General features: G+C 38.9%; 1 protein-coding gene across 1 annotated transcript in view; it reads left to right on the top strand.

Annotated features, from left to right (window-relative positions):
* The window catches only part of LOC118767032 (cell wall integrity and stress response component 1-like), a 33,747-nt gene extending 11,067 nt beyond the window's left edge, over window positions 1–22,680 (top strand). Inside the window, exons 8-12 of the mRNA XM_036510972.1 lie at window positions 8,443–8,535; window positions 12,132–12,313; window positions 17,314–17,474; window positions 19,909–20,222; window positions 22,406–22,680. Of these exons, the coding sequence (XP_036366865.1) occupies window positions 8,443–8,535; window positions 12,132–12,313; window positions 17,314–17,474; window positions 19,909–20,222; window positions 22,406–22,680 (1,025 nt within the window). The remainder of the gene's footprint in view (window positions 1–8,442; window positions 8,536–12,131; window positions 12,314–17,313; window positions 17,475–19,908; window positions 20,223–22,405) is intronic.
* The last annotated feature ends 1,194 nt before the right edge of the window (window positions 22,681–23,874 follow it).

Here is a 23,874-nt window from a genome sequence, read left to right as displayed (position 1 = left end):
TAGTCGGTAGGCGAGAGGTCTGGTGAGTATGGCGGATAAGACAGTTTCGTAGCCCAATTCGTTCAACTTCTGCAGGGTCAGTTGTGCGATGTGCGGCCTAGCGTTGTCGTGGAGAAGAATTGGTTCTTTTCTATTGACCAATGCTGGCTGTTGTTGTGTAGTTTCTTATGCATATCATGCATTTGCTGACAGTAATTCACCATAATGGTTTCGCCTGGATCCAAAAAGCTATGATGGATGAGACTGGCTGCAGACCACCAAACGGTCACCATGACCTTTTGGTGCAACTTTGGCTTCGGGAAGTGCCGTGGAGCTTCGTCAGTGTCCAACCACTGAGCTGAGCATCACCAGCTGTCGTAAAAAATCCACTCTTCATCACAAGTCCCAATCCGGTCGAGAAACAGGTCATTCTTGTTGAGTAAAAGAAGGTGAGACGACACTTCAAAACGGCGTTTTTTTTTTTTCGGTTGTCGTTCAATTCGTGTGGCACTCATTTCTCAAGTATTTTTGTCTTTCCAATCTCTTTCAAGTGGTTGGAAATTGTCGTATACATTACGTCTAATTCAGAAGCAAGCTCTCGAACAGTTGAGCATGGATTGGCTTCCACTAAGGCTCTTAGTTGATCATTGTCAACATCCGATGGTCAATTACTACACTTATCATCTTCAAGACTTTCGTCACCGCTACGAAATCTCTTGAGCCACCATTGTGCTCTACATTCATTACTGGTTCTTGAGCCAAATGCATCGTTGATATCGCGAGCTGTTTCAGCAGCTTTTCGGCCTAGCTTGAACTGGAATAAGAAAATTGTGCGAATTTGCTTTTTGTCCATGTTGTATTCAACGTTTCAGAAAAAATGGCCTACTTATTCAAAAAAAGAAAGAAAAAAAAAGAGTAACACAACTAGATTGAGCAAAAATGGGCTTTAAAATGAAATATAAAGTCAAAGTAATTTAACGAAAATTAATTTGAAAATACATAATTTAAAACCAAAATTTAAAATTCCACAAGAACTTCCTTGACAACCTAATGGACAGAAGCAACAGATTCGCCTCTCTTCTTTTGTAGATGATAACGGTACATTATTTACATTATTTACATTTGACAGATATTTGTCCTCATCTTATTTGTTGTTAACACAACGTTTCGGCTGATATACCCTCCAGCCTCCATCAGGTGTCTTGGGGAAATTTCGAACCTGGGTTCTCATTGCTAAGGTATTTTCGATGTTATTATTATTATTATTATTATTATTATTATTATTCAGGTCACTGCCTGGAATCAAACTCGGAAACTGGGGTTAACATAGCCGCGCTCTTAACCCCAAGATTCTGAGTTCGATTCCAGGCAGTGACCTGAATAATGATGATAATAATAGTAATAATAATAATAATAATAATAATAATAATAAGAAGAAGAAGAAGAAGAAGAAGAAGAAGAAGAACATTGAAAAATACCTTAGGAATGAGAACCCAGGTTCGAAATTTCCCCAAGACACCTGATGAATGCTGGAGAGTATATCAGCCGAAACGTTGTGTTAACAACAAACAAGATGAGGACAAATATTTGTCAAATGTAAATAATGTACATAATTCTGATCTCTTAAATATAGAACTGGATTATAATAGTGTTAGCACTGAGGTGTTAACACTTTGTCGCTACCTCAGAGAAATTATTGAACTTCATGTCCACTTTCTGTGATATAGCAACGAAGTGCATTTTTGCAGAAATAACTATCTTCCTTCAATATCTCTGCTAGATTGTTGTCTGGTCCAGAAAAATCTCCTTCTTTTGGCCGCTCAAATGTTTGAAAAGTTCTATTCTAATTAAAGGAGGTGAAAATTGATCGTGACAAAGTCATGAGATCAAGGATAAGCAAGACATAGCCTTTCAAAAAAGTACCAATAACTGTTGAATATAGTATCAACATGGAAGGTGAATGCAAAAGTACCATGATAACTTAAAAAAGGAGGAACTGGTCAGGAGCATAGCAGGAATAAGAGAAGGTTATTGATATGCATGGCAGCAGCTCTGAGCTGAAACTAGAGAAAGAAAAATGTGCGTATTTGCGTTGGAAAAATGATCTTAAAGCATAATACCCACCCATTTACACACGGACACTCACACACACACACACATACACACACACATACATATATACATATATATGTGTATATAAGTATGTAAATATATATGTATATCTATCTATCTATATATATATATATATATATATGTATATATATATATATATATATATATGTATATATGTGTGTATATATATATATATATATATATATATATATATATATATATATATATGTATTAATAATAAAAGGATAAAATTAATTAATTAATAATTTTACCAAGTACGTTAAAACAACATTTTTAGGTAAAACTACACAAATATTCTATAATTATAAACATAATTATAATTAGGGGTCAGCTAATTGCTTCACCAAATACCTAATTTAGAAATAGGAGTTAAAAAGTATATTTACTTACTTATATCTCATCATCAGTGTAGGATATTTGTGTATGTGTATATATATATATATATATATATATATATATATATATATATATATATATATATATATATATATATATATATATATGAGAGGACCCGGCAGGACTAGTCAGGCCATATCCCGTGGCCCCTACCTGGGACGTAGTCGATCCACCTGTGCATACCTTCCTTCTTGTGACACTTGTGAAGACCTGCTGAGGCAAGTGAAAATCAATCAAAATAGATGAACATCAATGGAATTTGTATCTTTGTGGTACCAGTGCCTGTGGCACACAAGAAAACCATCCGAACGTGGCCGTAGCCAGTACTGCATCGACTCGCCTCCGTGCTATGGGAACATGGTGGCACATAAAAACACCATCCGAAGACCCGGCAAGACTAGTCAGGTCATAACCCGTGGGCCCTACCTGGGACGTAGTCAGTCCACCTGTACATACCTTCCTTCTTGCGACACTTGTGAAGACCTGTTGAGGCAAGTGAAAATCAAAACAAATCAAAATAGATGAACATCAATGGAATTTGTATCTTTGTGGTACCAGTGCCGGTGGGACACAAGAATCCATCCGAACGTGGCCGTAGTCAGTACCGCTTGTGGTACCAGTGCCGGTGGCACACAAGAATCCATCCGAACGTGGCTGTAGTCAGTACCGCATCACTGGCCATCGTGCTGTGGGCACATAACAAACACCATCCGGTCGTGGCCGTTCGCCAGCCTCATCTAGCACCTGTGTCGGTGGCACATAAAAAGTAGTCAGTACCGCTTGTGGTACCAGTGCCGGTGGCACACAAGAATCCATCTGAACATGGCCGTAGTCAGTACCGCATCACTGGCCATCGTGCTGTGGGCACATAACAAACACCATCCGGTCGTGGCCGTTCGCCAACCTCATCTAGCACCTGTGTCGGTGGCACATAAAAACACCATCCGAAGACCCGGCAAGACTAGTCAGGCCATAAACCATGGCCCCTACCTGGGACGTAGTCAGTCCACCTGTGCATACCTTCCTCCTTGTGATACTTGTGAAGGCCTGTTGAGGCAAGTGAAAATCAAAATCAAAATCAAATCAAAACAAATCAAAATAGATGAACATCAATGGAATTTGTATCTTTGTGGTACCAGTGCCGGTGGCACACAAGAGAAAACCATCCGAAAGTGGCCGTAGCCAGTACCGCATCGACTGGCCTCCGTGCTGTGGGCACATGACAAACACCATCCGATCGTGGCCGTTCGCCAGCCTCATCTGGCACCTGTGTCGGTGGCACATAAAAACACCATCCGAAGACCCGGCAAGACTAGTCAGGCCATAACCCATGGCCCCTACCTGGGACGTAGTCAGTCCACCTGTGCATACCTTCCTTCTTGTGACACTTGTGAAGACCTGTTGAGGCAAGTGAAAATCAAAATCAAAACAAATCAAAATAGATGAACATCAATGGAATCTGTATCTTTGTGGTACCAGTGCCGGTGGCACACACTTTGTGGTACCAGTGCCGGTGGCACACAAGAGAACCATCCGAACGTGGCCGTAGCCAGTTCCGCATCGACCGGCCTCCGTGCTGTGGGCACGTAACAAACACCATCCGATCATGGCCGTTCGCCAGCCTCATCTGGCACCTGTGTCGGTGGCACATAAAAACACCTTCCGAAGACCCGGCAAGACTAGTCAGTCCACCTGTGCATACCTTTCTTCTTGTGACACTTGTGAAGACCGGTTGAGGCAAGTGAAAATCAAATCAAATCAAATCAAAATAGACAAAATAGATGAACATCAATGGAATTTGTATCTTGTGGTACCAGTGCCTGTGGCACACAAGAAATCCATCAGTGCTGTAGTCAGTGCGGTGGGCACATGACAAACACCATCCGATCGTGGCTGTTCGCCAGCCTCATCTAGCACCTGTGTCGGTGGCACATAAAAACACCATCCGAAGACCCGGCAAGACTAGTCAGGCCTACCTGGGACGTAGTCAGTCCACCTGTGCATACCTTCCTTCTTGTGACACTTGTGAAGACCTGTTGAGGCAAGTGAAAATCAAAACAAATCAAAATAGATGAACATCAATGGAATTTGTATCTTTGTGGTACCAGTGCCGGTGGCACGTGGCACACAAGAAAACCATCCGAACGTGGCCGTAGCCAGTACCGCATCGACTGGCCTCCGTGCTGTGGGCACGTAACAAGCACCATCCGATCGTGGCCGTTTGCCAGCCTCATCTGGCACCTGTGTCGGTGGCACATAAAAACACCATCCGAGCGTGGCCGTCTGCCAGCCTCGTCTGGCACCTGTGTCGGTGGCACATAAAATCACCCACTACACTCTCGGAGTGGTTGGCGTTAGGAAGGGCATCCAGCTGTAGAAACACTGCCAGATCTGACTGGACTGGTGCAGCTTTCGGGCTCCCCAGACCCCAGTTGTACCGTCCAACCCATGCTAGCATGGAAAGCGGACGTTAAATGATGATGATGATGATGATGATATGTATATATATATATACATGTTTTTTCTGAATTTTTGTGAATATGTATAGAATAATATATCAGTTGAATGGCCTGGTTTTCACGTTTTTTATTATGGTATTTTACCATTAAAAAAATATATATTTTGCAATGTTCATAAAGTTCATAATATTTATAATGCTCATAAAGTTGAATTAGAGCTTTCATACTTTCGTAGTAATCTTCAAATTTCAAAATGTATTTAATTGATAATTTTGAGTCGAAATCCAGCAGCTTCTATGGCTTACCTAAAATACATAAGTCAAAAGAAATTCAAAATGCCATAAAGGAACAAGGTAGTGAATATATAAAACTACTACAACCAAAAGACCCCTCATAGCAGGTCCAGCCTGTCCTACACATCGTCTGAGAAACCTCATTGACATTATCCTAAAACCATTATGCAGTCACATACCCAGTCTCATTCGGGATGACATCGTTTTCCTATCACATGTGCCCAAAATTACAGAATCCAATTCATTGTTAGTTTTGATGTTACAAACTTATAGACGAATATTCCACATGATCTGGGAATTACTGCCATAAAATATTGGGTCGAGAGAAGCAATCCTCAGTAGATTTACTGTAACCTTCATTCTAGACGCGGTCAGCTACATCTTCGAAAACAATACATTCCTTTTCAATGGAAAAAAACCTATCTCCATATTCAAGACACAGCTATGGGGTCGTGATTTGCTCCAGTTTTCGCGAACTCAGTATTGGGATACTTAGAAGAAAATCTACATAAAAAAATTGAAGAGAACTACAGCATGACCTTTAAAAGAGGACACATGGAAAAGATACTTTGATGATTGTTTCCTAATTTGGGCCAAACCCATAGAAACTCTGGAAGAATTCAGCACCCTCCTCAACAATCTACATCCTAGTCTAAAATTCAGAAGAGAAATGAGCAATACACAATTACCATTTCTAATGGTAATTAAAAACAACACAATCACAAGTGATACTTATTATAAAAGCACAGATACATGCAAGTATCTATATTTCAAATCATGCCACCCAACACACACGAAACGCAACATCCCGTACTGTCTAGCCAAGAAAATTTGTACTATAGTAGATGATCTAAATACCAGAAATACAGAACTTGTAGAACATTAAAGATTTCTGCTCAAGCAAAATTATACTCTCCTACTTATAGAAAACTAGCAGTATTGCCCGGCGTTGCTCAGGTTTGTAAGGGAAATAACTATCTATCTTTTCTTTTATCTTTTACTGTTTCAGTCATTTGACTGCGGCCATGCTGGAGCACCGCCTTTAGTCGAGCAAATCGACCCCGGGACTTATTCTTTGTAAGCCCAGTACTATTCTATCGGTCTCTTTTGCCGAACCGCTAAGCATTTTAGAGAGTTACTTCCCTTATATAAACCAAGCAAAAAATGCATTAAAAATGCGGAAAATGATAGTAAATTTTTTTAAATCGTAGACTCATCGTAGATGCGCGTTAATACCCAGAAGGGCTCGATATGAATCATGACTATAAGATACCCGCTTTTGGTTAAACTGCACCGCAAAATGTGGAAGTAGTTAGGAATCTAAATCGGAGTAGACAGACACACACACAACTTCAGTTTTATATATAAAGATAGCATACAACAAGCAAATGGGATAGCTATAGAACTTAGAAAAAGACTAACCCATCAATGGAACAAAATACCATTTCTAGTAACACACAATCCGCACCACCAAAAGATTTTTAACATCATCAAAACAAATGTGCCAATCATAAAACAAAGTGAAAAATTTTTTTTTAAATCATAACTAATCAAAAAATTTATCTTAAGCAAAAGGCAACCACATAACCTAAAGAAACTTTTAACAAAGGTAAAATTCAACATGAAAAAGCAGGATAAAACATTTACAGTATCAAAGTGTAATAACAGATGTGCAACGTGTCAATAGAAACATACCGGTAGATCAATAGAACAAAAAAAATGGACAGATTTTTGCAAATGCAGATATGAACTGCAAAAGCAGAAATTTGATCTTCTGCATTAAATGCTCTAATTGCGAGGAACTATACATTGGCGAGACAGGGAATACATTATCGGAACGCTCACAGTTCACAGACAACATGTTCCAGTACACTAATGTTCACGAAATTCCACTGAGTGAACATATAGAAACCTATGGTCAGAGAATGTTTCTAATCTTTACTTGCCACAAACCACAAGACACAAGTGAGGTTGGAAGAAAGATAAAAGAAAAACGCTTCATAAAAATGTTCAAACCTCTTCTGATTGAAAATAACAAATATATAATAACCAGTTAATGATGTGAATTAAAAAAATGTCTTTAACATATGAATATAAACAAATTACAGAATATCAGTATGACCGGCATACTGTGATGTTTAAGCTGCATGCTGATTGGTTAAAAACCGTATTCCAAAAATTCAGCTTGTTGGAGCATTCTAAGAGGTACTACAATTGTCAAGAACTCGACTGTCAGTTAAATACATTTTGAAATCTGATGATTACTATGAACGTATAAAAGCGCTAATTGAACTTTATTAACATTACAAAATATTTTTAATGTTAAAATACCATAATAAAAAGCATAAAAACTAGACCATGTTTTAACTTTATTCAACTGATATACGCATGTATATCTATCTATCTATCTATCTATCTACCTACCTACCTACCTACCTACCAACCAACCTACCTATCTCTCTCTCTCTCTCTCTCTTGCTCTCTCTGTATATATATATATATATATATATATATATATATATATACATATATACAGGGGTTGGACAAAATAATGGAAACACCTTAAAATTTCAAACAAATTAATTTTAATATGGGGCAGAACCGCCTTTGGCAGTAATTACAGCTTGAATTCTACAAGGTATGGACTCATATAAAGTGCCTTACGAGCACCAAGAACTTGACCTCTTTGAAAGTCCAATAGATCTGTAATTTTAATGAATTTTAATTACCTTTTTCTAATGATATCTGAAAAGAAACAGCAATTTTAGCAAAACATATTAAGCAACACTAATAATAAATCAAAAAACATTAAAATATCAGGCTTTTGACAGTTTTACAGATATTTCAAAATTATGATGCTATGATGCTAGGGGTTTCTATCATTTTGTCCAACCCTTGTATGTATGTATATATCGCCACTACACACATTTTTTTTCTCTCCTTGTTTCTTTGTGTTCCTTTCTGTGGAAGAGCGTAGGCTCGAAACGTTAAAGACTTTCAATTCCCGAGTGTTATACTAATACATCTGTTTATTTTCTTCATCACTTGTCTTCCTCTTGCTTTTTTCGTGAATTCTCCCTATACACACACACACACACATATATACATATACATACATACATACATACATATGCACACACACACACATTTATGTATATATGCTTATATGTTATAATTAACAGATTTGGAAGGTAGTCTGCCAAACGTAACTGAATGCCAAATGAAAGAATCTTGTCCAGGTCTTAACTTTTCTAGGTTGAACTATGTGAATGCAGGTAAGGTATATAGTTCTGATGCTGTTGTTGTTGTTGTTGTTGTTGTCGTCATCGTTGTCATCTTGTTGTTGCTGCTGCTTGTTGTTATGCAACAAGACAGGTAAGGGTGATTAGGTGATGGTCTAGAGCTTAGGGGCGGGAGACTCCAGACCTTGGAAAAACCAAAAAATTTGGTCGTCTTGTAGTCGAGGGCTCTTCGTTGATGCCTAACACCACTGGGAGGTGGCCCTCGAAGTCGCTGGAAATAGAAATCTCCAGGTTCAAATTCTTGAGCAGCTGTTGCTGCTGCCGTTAATCTTGATTCTGTTTTCAGCTTTTCAGAGAAGAAAAGCTTAAATGAGAATGGAGAGGATACACACACACACACACACACACACACGCATGTACATAAAATATATAAAAAATATCTATGCATACATATGTTTATGTATATGTATATATATTTATGTGTATGTATGTATATATATATATATTTCTCCTTCCGGTCTTTCAAAATGTGACCTCATGTGTACCAGTGTACCGTTGGCGATTTTTTTTTCCTCTGTCTTCCCTTCTCTGGATCTTTCCTTCTCCTATGTTTCCGACGAAGAGCTCCGCTCGAAACGTTAAACCATCCTTCTTCCCTTCTTTCCTGAGCGTCCAATAACACTATATTTGTTCCACGTCCTTGCGTTGTTGTGTTTTTTTTGTTTTCTTGTTTGGATTAACTTTATATATATTATATATATATACAAAATGGCACAAGAACGCAAAACATTCAAATAGACGATACAAAAAACACGGACGGGTCATTCGAAGCCCCTAATCTTCAGTCAAGAACCAGATCATCCTCGCAATTTTGATGCACACACTCGTTACTTGCTGAGTGTGGAACATGATCTATGAGACCGGTGTAGCTTGGAATGCAGAAGCTGATTTGTGCAGGGCTGAAGGTCTTAAACGCAGCAAGAAGGACAAGAAGTTGAGAGGTGAGTGGGTGGAAGGAACGTACTTGTAACAGCCATGAAACTAGTCAGCTCCGAAGAAAAGAACCTATTATAGACAAGTGAGACAAGTGAGACCATAACCCGTGGCTACTACATGGGATGTAGCCAGTCCACTTATGCATACCTTTCCTTCTTGGGACACAAAACTCTACTTGTGAAGACCTGTTGAGGCAAGTGAGAATCGAAATCGATCAACATCAATGGAAATTGCAGCTGTGATACCAGTGCCGGTGGCACGTAAGAGAGCCATCTGAACGTGGCCGTTGCCAGCGCCGCCCCGACTGGCCTCGTGTCGGTGGCTCGTAAAAAGCACCATCTGTTCGTAGCCGTTGCCAGCCTCGCCTGGCCCCCGTGCCAGTGGCACGTAAAAAGCACCATCTGATCGTGGCCGTTTGCCAGCCTCGTCTGGCATGTAAAAAGCACCCACTACACTCACGGAGTGGTTGGTGTTAGGAAGAGCATCCAGCCGTAGAAACTCTGCCAGATCAGACCGGGCCTGGTGCAGCCTTCTGGCTTCCCAGACCCCAGTTGAACAGTCCAACCCATGCTAGCATGGAAAGCGGACAATGATGATGATGATGATGAAATGGCAGAGACAGAGAGGAGACAGCACGCCTGTGAGTCAAAGACAGAATAGTGTTTGTCAGTGAGTGACTGCCAATCATTCGAGTGATCCTTTATTTTGGCTGTTCTCTAGCATGTCGGTGTGCATGGCTGCAGCACTGTCCAAGAAGTGAGAGCAATACTGAACTGTAGTTCTCACTCGAGCTTTGTAGAATATCAGCATCCATCCATCCATCCATCCATTCATCTCTCTCTCTCTATCTATCTATCTATCTGTCATTTATCTTGTTTCAGTCATTTGACTGAAGCCATGCTGGGACACTGCCTTGATGGGTTTCAGTGGAAGAAATCTACCCCAGTACTGTTTTTTAAATCCTAGTAATTATTATATCGGTCTCCTTTGCCGAACCGCTATGTTACGGGGCACACCAACCGGTTGTCAAGCAGTAGTAAAGGAGACACGCAGACATACAGATACAATGAGGCACACACACACACACACACATACACGACGGGCTTCTTTCAATTTCCGTCTAGCAAATCTATTTATCAGTCTGTTTGTCTGTATGTATGTATGTATGTATGTATGTATGTATGTATGTATGTATGTATGTATGTATTTATTAGTTAAGCCATAGGTATTTACACGAAAAAATTATATTACTCAATACAAGAATAAAATATAAAATGATGCAATGTGTTTGTAACAATACATAGTAAATTAGTTTCATGCTCAGCTCTTGTTACACACACTTTGTATACAAAGTGGTGGTATCTTCCTGTGTTTCAGGAAGTATTTGTCAGAGTGGTGACATTAAATGAAGTCGCAGATCTGGAATTTAAAGTTTGCTGATTTATTAAGAATTTTGAGGGCCAGAAAATCTTCTGAGTTATGAATAACCCATAAATTTGACCCCATTTCTGTAAGGCCTGCATCTTCCAAGGATGTTGCACATTATACTGAAGTCAGGAGTACATTTATTTCAGCTCCAAAGATGACTCAGAATTTTTGTTGTTTTCCTCATTTCTATATTACTGAAAGTAGATTGACTGGAGTATAATCGTTTAAATATACGTCTGACAATATTTAGTACAAGCATTCAAAGCAGCAAGGTTAACATAAAGGTGTGTGCATTTATTCTTAACAAGTTTCTGCTCATTAGAGCGTGAAAGGCATATGCTGAAAGTTTTTGATTCGGAGAAAAAAAAAACCCTGTAGAAATATTATGTGTAAAAATACATCAAACAGAACTGCACTACAAATGAATTCAGCAGACTATTAGATACGGTGTTTCGACATCATTTTGTCTCTCCAGTGGCAAGCATCTCATTGGTTATCTTGAGCTAGGCCGGGATTTTTTCTCTCTATACAGAAAACAGCAAGCAACGCATTTGCTGGTGTGTACTGAGGCATGGTAAACTGGAATTAATTTAGTATAAGTTCTATGAGAGCAGATCTGATCCTAAACAGCAGTAATAACAATGTATTTTTAACTTAGTAACACTTAAATTGATGACATACAGAAAAAAAAAAGTCCTTGAAAGTATAATTGAAAAATTTGCATCAAGCCGACAGATATTGTAACCAATTGCAAGCAATAATGTTTAAACTTAAGGAATCCATGAAGCTTACCCATGCATTCCTTTACTCTTTAAAAGCTCTTTTATGTAAATATGTCTTGCAAACAACTTGCACATGCAAGTGCTACCAGTTAAAAGCTCTGTATATCTGAAGCTAGCAAGTGTATGGGGTCATCAGGAGAGAATGCGCGCCGTTTCGGGGCCTACCTCTCAACGGCATCAATGCGCACCGGCCCCCCTCACTGATATGAGGCCCCGCTTGCTAGATCAGCTGGTTATGAAGAACTCAATATACTTCTAGCCATTTAAAATTTATTTAAATCTCTTTTATTTGAAATATATTTTTAAGGCTCTTTTATTTAAAAAATATATTTAATAGCTCTTTTATTAAAAAAAATACTTTTAAGGTTCTTTTATTTAAAATATATTTTCATTACACGAATGTTCTGGTTATTGATCTTATAGTGTGCCTGCTGAAATTTCCTGCATCGTGGCCTAGGAAAGTAAATATATTAACAGATGAAGACATACTGTTCTGGAAATCTACATCATTTAGTCAGGAATCGATTATGTTTTGCTATCATGGAGACAACAATTTACAATTTAAGAATTTTTATATAAACCAAACTTGGTGTTCTGATAAACAGGTTAGTTATTCCATTATATTATAATCATTAACTGCTAAGATGCTTTAAATAACTTCAGAGCTTTAGACACTAAGGTCAGTACTTGACTGGTACTTTGTATCGACCCAGCAAAGATGAACGGTCAGTATAATAGCAGCAGTATTTAGGCTCTATTATTATTATTATCATTATTTCAGGAATGATGGACAATTTTCAAAAGTACTTGGCCTGTCAGTGGAACGGGGTGCTTTGGTCTATTCAGAATAAACTCTACAAACATGGCTATGTTGGAGTCATGTGCAACTGGACTAGTTCAATGTCAGTGCTGAATTTGGAGATTTATGTCAGACAGTCGCTATCACATGCTAACAACCGAGCCTATTGAGTACATCGCTCACCACTTCCCTTTGGCAAGAAAAAGTGGGTAGTCTTACGTTGTGTGGAGACTATGGTGAAAGAGGATGTATTAAACAAGTTTGAAAGAACTTGAGACAAACACTTTTCTCTTCGATCAAACCCTCGTCAACTGTTTCATGTTACAACTGAAAGTGAGGAAAAAAACGAAAGTGCCACCATCCATTAATTTATGAAAGATTGCTGAGAGGGGCCAAATCGGTGTGGTTAAATGGGCCTACACACTTGTGGGGTTGCAGTAAGAACTAGTTGAAGGTACTTGTATTTTGATGTCTCAGATAAGCCGGGGATCTATGCGAATATGTTTTCTGAATTAACCCCATGCGATTATTATACCTATTTCTTTACTACCCACAAGGGGCTAAACTCAGAGGGGACAAACAAGGACAGTCAAACTGGTTAAGTCGATTACATCGACCCCAGTTTGTAACTGGTACTTAATTTATCGACCCCGAAAGAATGAAAGGCAAAGTCGACCTTGGCGGAATTTGAACTCAGAACGTAACGGCAGACGAAATACGGCTACGCATTTCGCCCGGCATGATAACGTTTCTGCCAGCTCACCGCCATGCAATTATTATACCATTGAAAGGTTGTTGTGTCTTCTTTTGCAATCTTTGGGAATGGTTTTATCAAACAAGAGTTGATCCTTCGTACCTACATTTCTTTGTTTGCAACCTTTTTGTTCGTCTGGAAGTATGTTTTCATTTTCCAAGAAGAAACACATGCTTTCTGATAAAATACTTGTGAATAACTTGCAAAGAATAGGAAGGCAAGAAGTAGGGCAGAAATTGTCAGTAGCTTTCCATTTTGGTGCATCCTTCAGATAAAGTACTGCCCGTCCAAGTGTCATCTATGAGGGTAATGACTTTGTATTGTTTAAAATTCTTTGTCTTCTTACTCTTACTCTTTACTCTTTTACTTGTTTCAGTCATTTGACTGCGGCCATGCTGGAGCACCGCCTTTAGTCGAGCAAATCGACCCCGGGACTTATTCTTTGTAAGCCCAGTACTTATTCTACCAGTCTTTTGCCGAACCGCTAAGTTACGGGGACGTAAACACACCAGCATCGGTTGTCAAGCAATGCTAGGGGGACAAACACAGACACACAAACACACACACACACATACATATATATATATATATATATATATATATATATATACGACAGGCTTCTTTCAGTTTCCGTCTACCAAATCCACTCACAAGGCATTGGTCGGCCCGGGGCTATAGCAGAAGACACTTGCCCAAGATGCCACGCAGTGGGACTGAAGCCGGAACCATGTGGTTGGTTAGCAAGCTAATTACCACACAGCCACTCCTTCTTGATCGTTTTTGATATGTATTGCACATCACTCTCATAACTTTGTTGTTATTTATATTGTTAAATATTGTTATATAGTGTAGATTTATCACCGTTACATAGATACTCTAACGAGGACCTTAGAGAGGTGGTTAGTTTTTCTCCATCTGCAGCCCCTAAGCGTTTGTTTAAGCTAATACACCCCTCAATTTTTGCTTAAAAGAAGATGGCAAACAAGAATTGTTCGCCCGTTGAAAAGGACGGCCAGTCATCCGCACATCTGCCAAATCGTAAAACTGAGTGTCACCACCGTCACCGTCACTGTCACCTTCACCACCACCACCGTCACTGTCACCGCCACCACCGTTGCCGTCACCGTCACCGCCACCGCCGTCACTGTCACCGCCGTCACCGTCACCGCCGCAAATGTCAACCAATACAACAATGACCAGGAAAATCAGGATACATAAAAAAGAACTTTTTTTTACACATAGCACGTGCATATTCAGCCACCACTACCGCCGTTAATGCCAACACAGTAGCGGAAACTGACAAAAATGACAAATCTTGACCTAACGGGTTCGTCATATCTGCAGTCTGGCAAACACAAGAACACATAAATCTGTCGACAGCTGATTTAAGAAATGCAAAATCCATGTTAAATAGAAATGGAAGAAGGGTAACTCTTAGCACACCTGAAGCCATTGTGCAGGACTACTGAGAAACAATACCTTATAAAACAATAGGAGTTAAAAGCCATAGATTAGAACGAGCAACACAACAAATCGAAAAATGTCTACGTCCAGTGTAGGGACACTAAAACCTGTCGCAAGAGAGAAGAAATATGGCACTGTAGAGGTGAGGTTTACCAGAGGAGGAAGCAAGGAAGCACTCCACTTTGACCCTAAATATGAGAACTTTTTTTCCGGTATCCATATATCTGGGTCGTAGAGTTGTAAAAAATTCGAGACGTACCACCAGAAACAGACATCTGCTGGTTGGTAGCAGCTGTCCTCCTGGACAGAGAGGACAGAACAAACATTCTACAGGCACGGAAACTGCGTAAACAAAACTGACTGGGGCAAGGCTTAGAGCTGGATAAGTTTAGAAACGATTCCGGACATCATAAATTAACCTGTGTGGGGACACAAATCATCTAAATACCTTTTGCTCACAACAAAAGAGAGAAGGGAGTCCTCCCTCACTTTTGCACGTACCACCACCACCACCACAATAACAACAAAAACAACTACAACAACAACAGTAACAACAACAGCAGCAGCAGCAACAACAAGTGGAGGCGCAATGGCCCAATGGTTAGGGCAGCGGACTCGCGGTAGGAGGATCGCGGTTTCGATTCTCAGACCGGGCGTTGTGTGTGTTTATTGAGCGAAAACACCTAAAGCTCCACGAGGCTCCGGCAGGGGGTGGTGGCGACCCCTGTTGTACTCTTTCGCTCCAACTTTCTTTCGCTCTTTCTTCCTGTTTCTTGTCCCTGACTTCCTACGTAACCGCTGAGCCTGGATGCGCATTCATCCATCCGTCGATGCTCTCGGTGTCGGGGGTTGACCTGCTTTCTCTTCTGCGGGTCTTACGAATAGCAAAGGACCACGTTTCAGACTTCTCCCATCTTGCGAGCTCTGGGATGAAGACCATTCGCTCAACAGCAACAGTAACATCACAGCAGCAGCAATAAAGAAACTATTATCATCATTATCATCATCATTATTATTATTATTATTATTATTATCCTTATCATCATCATCATCGTCATCGTCATCGTCATCATCATCATCATCATCATCATCGTTATTATTATTTTAAGGTGGCGAGCTGGCACATTCGTTAGCTTGCTAGACGAAATGCTTAGCTTATTTTGCCCGTCGCTACGTTCTGAGTTCAAATTCCACCAAGGTCGACTTTTCCTTTCATCCTTTCGGGGTTCATAAATTAAGACATTTAAATTAATAGAGTTTTTCTAAGGATGTGGACAGTACTTGATAGCACAATCTTTTGGATTTCTCTGAGACATGGTTCTCCTGGGATACTATCTAGATGTTTTTGACATCCCTTTCTTATCATACCTAGGGCACTCACAATTACAGGAACAGTTCTCGTTTTAAGATGCCACATCTTTTGTGTTTCAACTTTCAGGTCCATATATTTACTTAATTTGTCAAATTCCTTTACAGATATATTTTTATCAGTGACTATTATTGTTACCATCTTCATCATTATTATTTGCCCTTGTGGCAAAATTTGAAGCCATTGTTGTTATTATTATTATTATTATTATAATTATTATTATTATTATTATTATTATTATTACTTTAAGGCAACGAGCTGGCAGAATCGATAGCACGCTTGAAATGTTTAGCGGTATTCCGTCTGCCGCTATGTTCTGAGTTCAAATTCCGCCGAGGTTGACTCTGCCTTTCATCCTTTCAGGGTCGATAAATTAAGTACCAATTACGCACCGGGGTCAATGTAATCGACTTAATCCCTTTGTCTGTCCTTTGCTTTTTGTAGACATGTCTTTACTGATTTAGTTATTGTTTTTTTTTTCACTGATATTAATGATGAGGTTAAATTTTAAAGTTGTAGTAATTACTGTAAATGTGAATAAACTTTTATAGTCTCTAAATTTTACTGTCTCCCTCTAGGTTAACTTCACATGTATCACAAAGGACTGGATTGAAAATTATAAAATGAAGTTGGTGAAAAGCAATTATTATTATTGTTCTGCGGATATGGTTCGTAAGTATAGTTCTAAATGTGTCAGAGTCACAAGAGAGTCGGCTAGACTGGTGCTTTGAAATATTTGTTCCGGCTCTCTGCATTCAAATTCTATTGAGGACTAGTTTATCAGTTATCCATTCAAGGTCGACGAATAAAGTACCAATCAAGTACTGGGTCCAATTTCAAACACACACTCTCTCTCCCGCTCACATATATATATTTATATGTGTGTGCGTGTGAGAGAGACAGACAGACAGAAAGACAGAGAGAGAGAGAGAGAGAAAATCGAACCCAGTACTTGACTTGTACTTTATTCATCGATCTGGAATGGACAAATGATAATGTCCTCAACAGAATTTGAACTCTGAGTGTAGAGAGCCAGAATAAATATCTCAAAGCATCAGTCTAGCAGACGTTTTAACCACTCTCTCTCTCTCTCACACACACACACATACACACACACACACACACACACACACACACAAACTTAGTAGCCCTAATAATGTAAACATTATCGATGAGCCAGACTTACTGTATGTTTTTTATTTATTTATGCGCTCATTAGTTGCGAGATAGTGTCAAAGGGAAAAATTCCTTTAAAAGCCGAGTGTTGAGAAAAACTGAATACCTCAGACTAGGGGGAGACAATGTGCTGATGTGCATTGGCTGCGAGATAGCGTCAAAAGGAAAAACCCCTTTAAGACGCCGAATGTTGAAAAACACTAAGTTTGTGAAACAAACGAAAGTAGTAGCAATTAGCACATTTGGTAGGAGTTACATATATTTCTAAGATGGAAGAGTCCTACTCGTTCACGAAACTTTAAGTCATATGGCGCTAAGTTAGACTGTCCATTCGACTAAAGCGATTCAAGGTAGAGACCCAGCATGGCCACGGTCCAATTACAAAAAATAAGTAAAGATAAAAGATATGAAGTAAAATATACACGTATGCATACATCTGTCTATGTGTGTGTATACACACACACACACACATGTACTTGTGATCGTTTGGGCACTTACCACATCAGTAATTGTGAGACACTGCACTTCCACAGAACCAGAAAAGACACAAGAAATTACGAAATAGTTTTAAACCATAGCAATTCTACATGCTCATTAACATTATATCCTTAGCAATCCTACATGCTCATTAACATTATATCCTTAGCAACCCTACATGCTCATTAACATCATATCCTTAACAATCCTACATGCTCATTTACATTATATCCTTAGCAATCCCACATGCTCATTAACATCATATCCTTAGCAATCCTACATGCTCATTAACATTATATCCTTAGCAATCCTACATGCTCATTAACATCATATCCTTAGCAATCCTACATGCTCATTTACATTATATCCTTAGCAATCCTACATGCTCATTAACATTATATCCTTAGCAATCCTACGTGCTCATTAACATTATATCCTTAGCAATCCTACGTGCTCATTAACATTATATCCTTAGCAACCCTACGTGCTCATTAACATTATATCCTTAACAATCCTACGTGCTCATTAACATTATATCCTTAACAATCCTACATGCTCATTAACATTATATCCTTAACAATCCTACACGCTCATTAACATTATATCCTTAGCAATTCTACATGCTCATTAACATTATATCCTTAGCAATTCTACATGCTCATTAACATTATCATCATCATCATCATCGTCGTTTAACGTCCGTTCTCCATGCTAGCATGGGTTGGACGGTTATCCTTAGCAATTCTACATGCTCAGGGCGTGTAAGTGACTGAGAGTACAATACGTACGTCTACCATTCTGAACAGGACCTGAATCTGTTGCAGAGTTAACCTCACGCTGTTGCTGATCCTCATTTTTAGCTGAATGAACTGAAGTAGCGTGAAATGAAGTGATTTGCGGAAGAGCAAGCACAACACGATACCCATACCAATATCGAAACCACGATCTTATGGTTGTGAGTCTAACAGTGTAACCATTTGGCCAGGCACCTTCACACATGTGAATCAGAAGTGTTTGATTATATAAGCGTTGGATCTTTTCCTTTTGAAGGCCAGATTTCAACACAATTTCTAGTTAACTAAACACTTTTAAACTTCGTATACTGGCAGAATGTGTTTATAACACATTATTTTTTCTTGGCTTTATTGAGAAAATTCTATATGTTGTAAGATATTTCGTCTGAAAATCTGAGCATTTTGGCAATTTTAGCCAATCGATTACCTCCATTTAGGTAAACAACATTTGCTGCGTCTAAAACTAAGACAACATCCTGTAACTAACCCTAACCCTAATTTTTTTTTCTTAATTGTTAAAATGATTTAATTGTTATGTGTGTAAAAAAAACCGAAAGCAATGGAAAGTGATTTAAACAATTAACAATCAAAATAATTCTATAATTTTTTACACACGCTTTCCGTACGTTGTGTTGAAATCTGGCCTTCAAAAGGAAAAGATCCTAAGCGTTTGATAAATGAGTTGATACGGCTAAGGACTCGTTGTACAGTACGGTCCGGAAATCGGATCTACTACATTACAAGCATAAGCTTAAATCCTAACCACTATTCCACGCACTTTTGCTTGACCCTTAATAATCTACTTGGTCAAAAAAAAAAATACACATGCCCACAAACACTTTCTCACACTAAGACATGCTTTCACACTCAAGCATACACGTATACTCTACACCAGTGGTTTTCAACCAGGGTTCCGCGGAACCTTAGGGTTCCGCCAGTACAGTCCAGGGGTTCCGCAAGAAGTTACAAAACTGCTAAAATCGGCAGTAATTTTTAATTCTCCTGTGCAGATATGTGTGCATAAGACTATTAAATTATTGCACAGGGGTTCCTCCAGCCAGTGGAATGTTTCTCTGGGGTTCCGCTCCAGCAAAAATGTTGAAAAGCACTGCTCTACACGCAAACACACACACACACACACACACACACATACTCACACGCACTTGCTTACGCTACCACATACACATACGCTCACCTGTTAATACATGATGTTGTTAAAAGTTATTTAATTTGTTTTGTTTTTCCCTCCTCTGAAGCCCTGAAGAGTCGTCCAACGGTTGCATCAACAACAGCGACAACAACATCAACGATAATGCAGTCGACTAATACACAATCTTCAACTTCAACATCGCTAATAACATCACTAGCCCCTCCTTTTCCATTTCTTTCTCTTCTTCTTCCGTCTCCTCATCACCTCCGTCTACATTATCTTCCTCCACCTCCACCTCTTCTCCATTGTCTGTACCATCCTCTACTTCCTCCTACTCATTCTCCTCCTCTTTCTCATATCCCTCATCATTATGGTCATCGTGGTCGACACTGTCATCGTCTTACCACAACGCAATTACACAAGAAGGAACATCTTCAGTAGAAGCTGACCCAGTCGTTACCTCGACAGTTACAGAAGCAGGAGGACCATCAAATGCTGAAGGCCATCCAGTTACCATAGTCCCAACAACCCGTGAGTTTCTCCAGTCTTGATTTCACACTTTCGAAAATTTTTTGGGGTCCATAAGCTCTTGAAGGAAACAAATTTCGGGAAAGTAATGAGCGAAAATGAAGCATCAGCTTGGCTAGCCTTTGCAGAAGTAGGGCAAAATTTCCTTGGGAAACACAAAAGTGAAAACTATAAAGACCTTGTTACCAACTTGAAATCAAATTTTCGTGACAAAATTCGCATTAAGTTACGCTTAGCGTACCGTTTTACTTCCACACCAGTGATTCTCAGCTGGGACCCATAGAAATTCTTTTGGGTCCAAACAAGCAAAATAATAAATTGAAGATCCACAGTGGTATTTTATGGACTCTGTGTTGAAATTCCGCCGGGGTCGACTTTATCTTTCAGCCTTTCTGGGTCGATAAAATAAGTACCAGTTCAATACTGGGGTCGATGTAATCGACTTACCCTCTCCACCGAGATTACTGGCCTTGTGTCAAAATTTGTAACCCTTATTGTAATATTTTATTTTATATAAAGGCGGCGAGCTGGCAGAATCGTTAGCACACCGGGTGAAATGCTTAGTGGTATTTCGTCTGTCGTTATGTTCTGAGTTCAAATTCCGCCGAGGTCAACTTTGCCTTTCATCCTTTCGGGATCGATTAAATGAGTACCAGTTACGTACTGGGGTCGATATAATCGACTTAATCCATTTGTCTGTCCTTGTTTGTCCTCTTTGTGTTTAGCCCCTTGTGGGTAGTAAAGAAATAGGTATTTGGTCTGTCTTTAGGTTCTGATTTCAAATTCCGCCGAGGTTGACTTCATCTTTCAGTCTTTCGCAGTCGATAAAATAAGTAACAGTTGATCACTGGGGTCGATGTAATCGAGTAGCTCTTTGCACCCAAAATTGCTGACCTCGTACCAAAATTTTAAACCAGTGTGGTAAGTAGCTTGCTAAACAACCACATGGTTCCGGGTTCAGTCCCACTGCGTGGCATCTTGGGCCAGTGTCTTCTGCTATAGCCCTGGGCCAACCAATGCCTTGTGAGTGGATTTGGTAGACGGAAACTGAAAGAAGCCTGTCGTATATATGTATGTGTGTATATGTGTTTGTGTGTCTGTGTTTGTCCCCCTAGCATTGCTTGACAACCGATGCTGGTGTGTTTACATCCCCATCACTTAGCGGTTCGGCAAAAGAGACCGATAGAATAAGTACTGGGCTTACAAATTATAAGTCCCAGGGTCGATTTGCTCGACTAGAGGCGGTGCACCAGCATGGCCGCAGTCAAATAGCTGAAACAAGTAAAAGAGTAAAAGAGTAAAGAGTATATGGATATATGATGACAAAATAAGTCAAAAAGAATAAAATTTCATGTTTTGTCTAAATAAAAATAGGTAGGATAAAACTTTGCACCCCAATATCAAGTATTATTATCATCAATCCATGGACATTACTGTCTCAAGTTCAAAAATTCATAGGGTCAGTTACCCGATTTCCATTGCGTATAGGTGACCAAGGTCACCATATTCCTGTGAACGGGATGCCAGTTCGTCCCAGGGTTACTCATTTAAAGCTGAGTGAACAAAAGCAACATGAAATGACATGTTTTACTCAAGAACACAACGTATCACCTGGTCCAGGAATTTGAAACCTCGATCTTGCAATCGTGAGAGCAACACCCTTAACCCACTAAGTATGCGCCTTTCACCCATATATTATACGCACCGCTAATTTTGAACTTGATATTAGCAGAAAAAGTGTATACAGTACTTACAGATTAATGGATTTATAACTTTCTGTTACCATTATCACTATTATCTTTAACCCTTTAATATTCAGATTAATCTGTCAAATGTAAAGCCTGTTTAATTACATTATTTTAAATTAATTGTACAGCATCTTGTAACTCTGGGATATTGATGATGTCCCTGTTTATTTTTAGAATGACTTTGTAGGGTAGGTGTGAGAGGTCAGAGCTGGCTGGTTTGAGAATAAAACAGGAAGGCAATTTTGGCCTGATATGGCCGGTTTAAACACTAGAGGGTTAAAGCTACCAATCACTGTATTGGTAACTTTTCGTTACCAATATCACTATTATCTTCTGTTACCAATATCACTATTATCTTTATCAATGTTACCAATATCACTATTATGTAGTAAATGGTATGTTCCAACAGTTAGCCTAATTCTCATATTTCTGTTCCAGCGAATTTATGCTGGTGTCCTTGTTCACAGACATCGATGAATTTGACCCAAGAGGAACTAGGGATGAAGTTACGCCAAATCTCTTCAGAGTTATCCATTCCACGTAAAATCACATCCAAGTACATACGTTCAAAAGTCAGTATAGAAGACAAAAGAGCTTCTTCTTTCTATATGGGCTCTGCCATAGTGCTTATCATCACCATTCCTTTTGGCTTGATCATTCTCATGGATCTATTCCCATTGTTTAAATGGGCATATGGTTATTTAATTTCATAAAAGAAACCCTAACAAAATACTCATTTTTTTATTTTCTGTCTTCAAATTTTCATTGAAAATATAATTTCAATGATCTTTTCTTTTGTTATTATTTTACGGTGGTTGTTTCACACTATTTTATCACAGAATGCTATGTTGCTTAAGCTTCTCCTCGTACACAAATTTTCACAGATGTGCAAATTAATGTCACATGCTAACTGCTCCAGGTGTACAGCTGTGCTACATCTGCTGTTGTTGACGGAAATTATTTTTCTTTTAACGAGGCCAATTTGAAAGACCAGCTCACACTTTCTCAATGCGACGATGGCTACTTTTGTTAGCCACTTGTGTGAGCAACTCAGACTACGAAGTCGAATGTGTTGGAAGGAAGGAAAACAGTGTCAATAATTGCCGGTCTCCTGGTTCTATGCACAGGTTTCAATTGATTTGCCCCAAGCTTGCACTGGGTGGTGCTTTATCGATTTGTCCCACAAAAGCACATTCTATGGTACCCTGTCTATTCCTCCCAAACATACACTGTATTGTAGCTTAGCGAGTCAATTCAAGCATACATTATTTGGCACTTAACTGATTTGCACCGAATACCCTCAATATGGTATTATACCGATTCACTTCAGACACTAAATTAATGTAGAAAACACTTTTATGGGATAAAAATTCGATTTTTTGAATTTTGAAATATTCAATGTATTTTTCTGTTAAGTGGAATAAAAAAATTTTACAATTGTATCAGACGTTTCATCTTATTTTTATCACTTCTCATATGTAGAAATTCCCCGTGTTACAGCATACCGCACTTTTGAAAATCTTGCCGTAACGCAGAATTTTGTAGTATGAGACCTATTTTCCATTGATGTTATAAACTGAAATTCATCCTGAAAGTTTTTTTTGAAAACGCATAAATAGATAAAAAAAAGAAACAAATCAACAATACAACCATTTTTGTGCATGAAAATATGCATGAAGTCACTAAAAGATGGGCACTATCTTCTACACTACAGATTATCATCATAATTTGCTTGACGAGTGAATAAGTGATACAAAATTGTTTGATATCAATAGGCGACAAATTTCAACTTATTTTGGTTACAAATGCAATGTATTGGTTTATGTCTATCACTGTTTGAGTTGCATAATAGTGGTTTTATCTCCAATTCATATTATATATATATATGTTGTTTAGGAAATAGACAT

The sequence above is a fragment of the Octopus sinensis genome, linkage group LG18, assembly GCF_006345805.1.
Source record: "Octopus sinensis linkage group LG18, ASM634580v1, whole genome shotgun sequence".
In the NCBI taxonomy this organism is placed as follows: Eukaryota; Metazoa; Mollusca; class Cephalopoda; order Octopoda; family Octopodidae; genus Octopus; species Octopus sinensis.
Note: the sequence above shows the minus strand (reverse complement) of the source record. Positions and strands in the feature narration are given on the sequence as shown.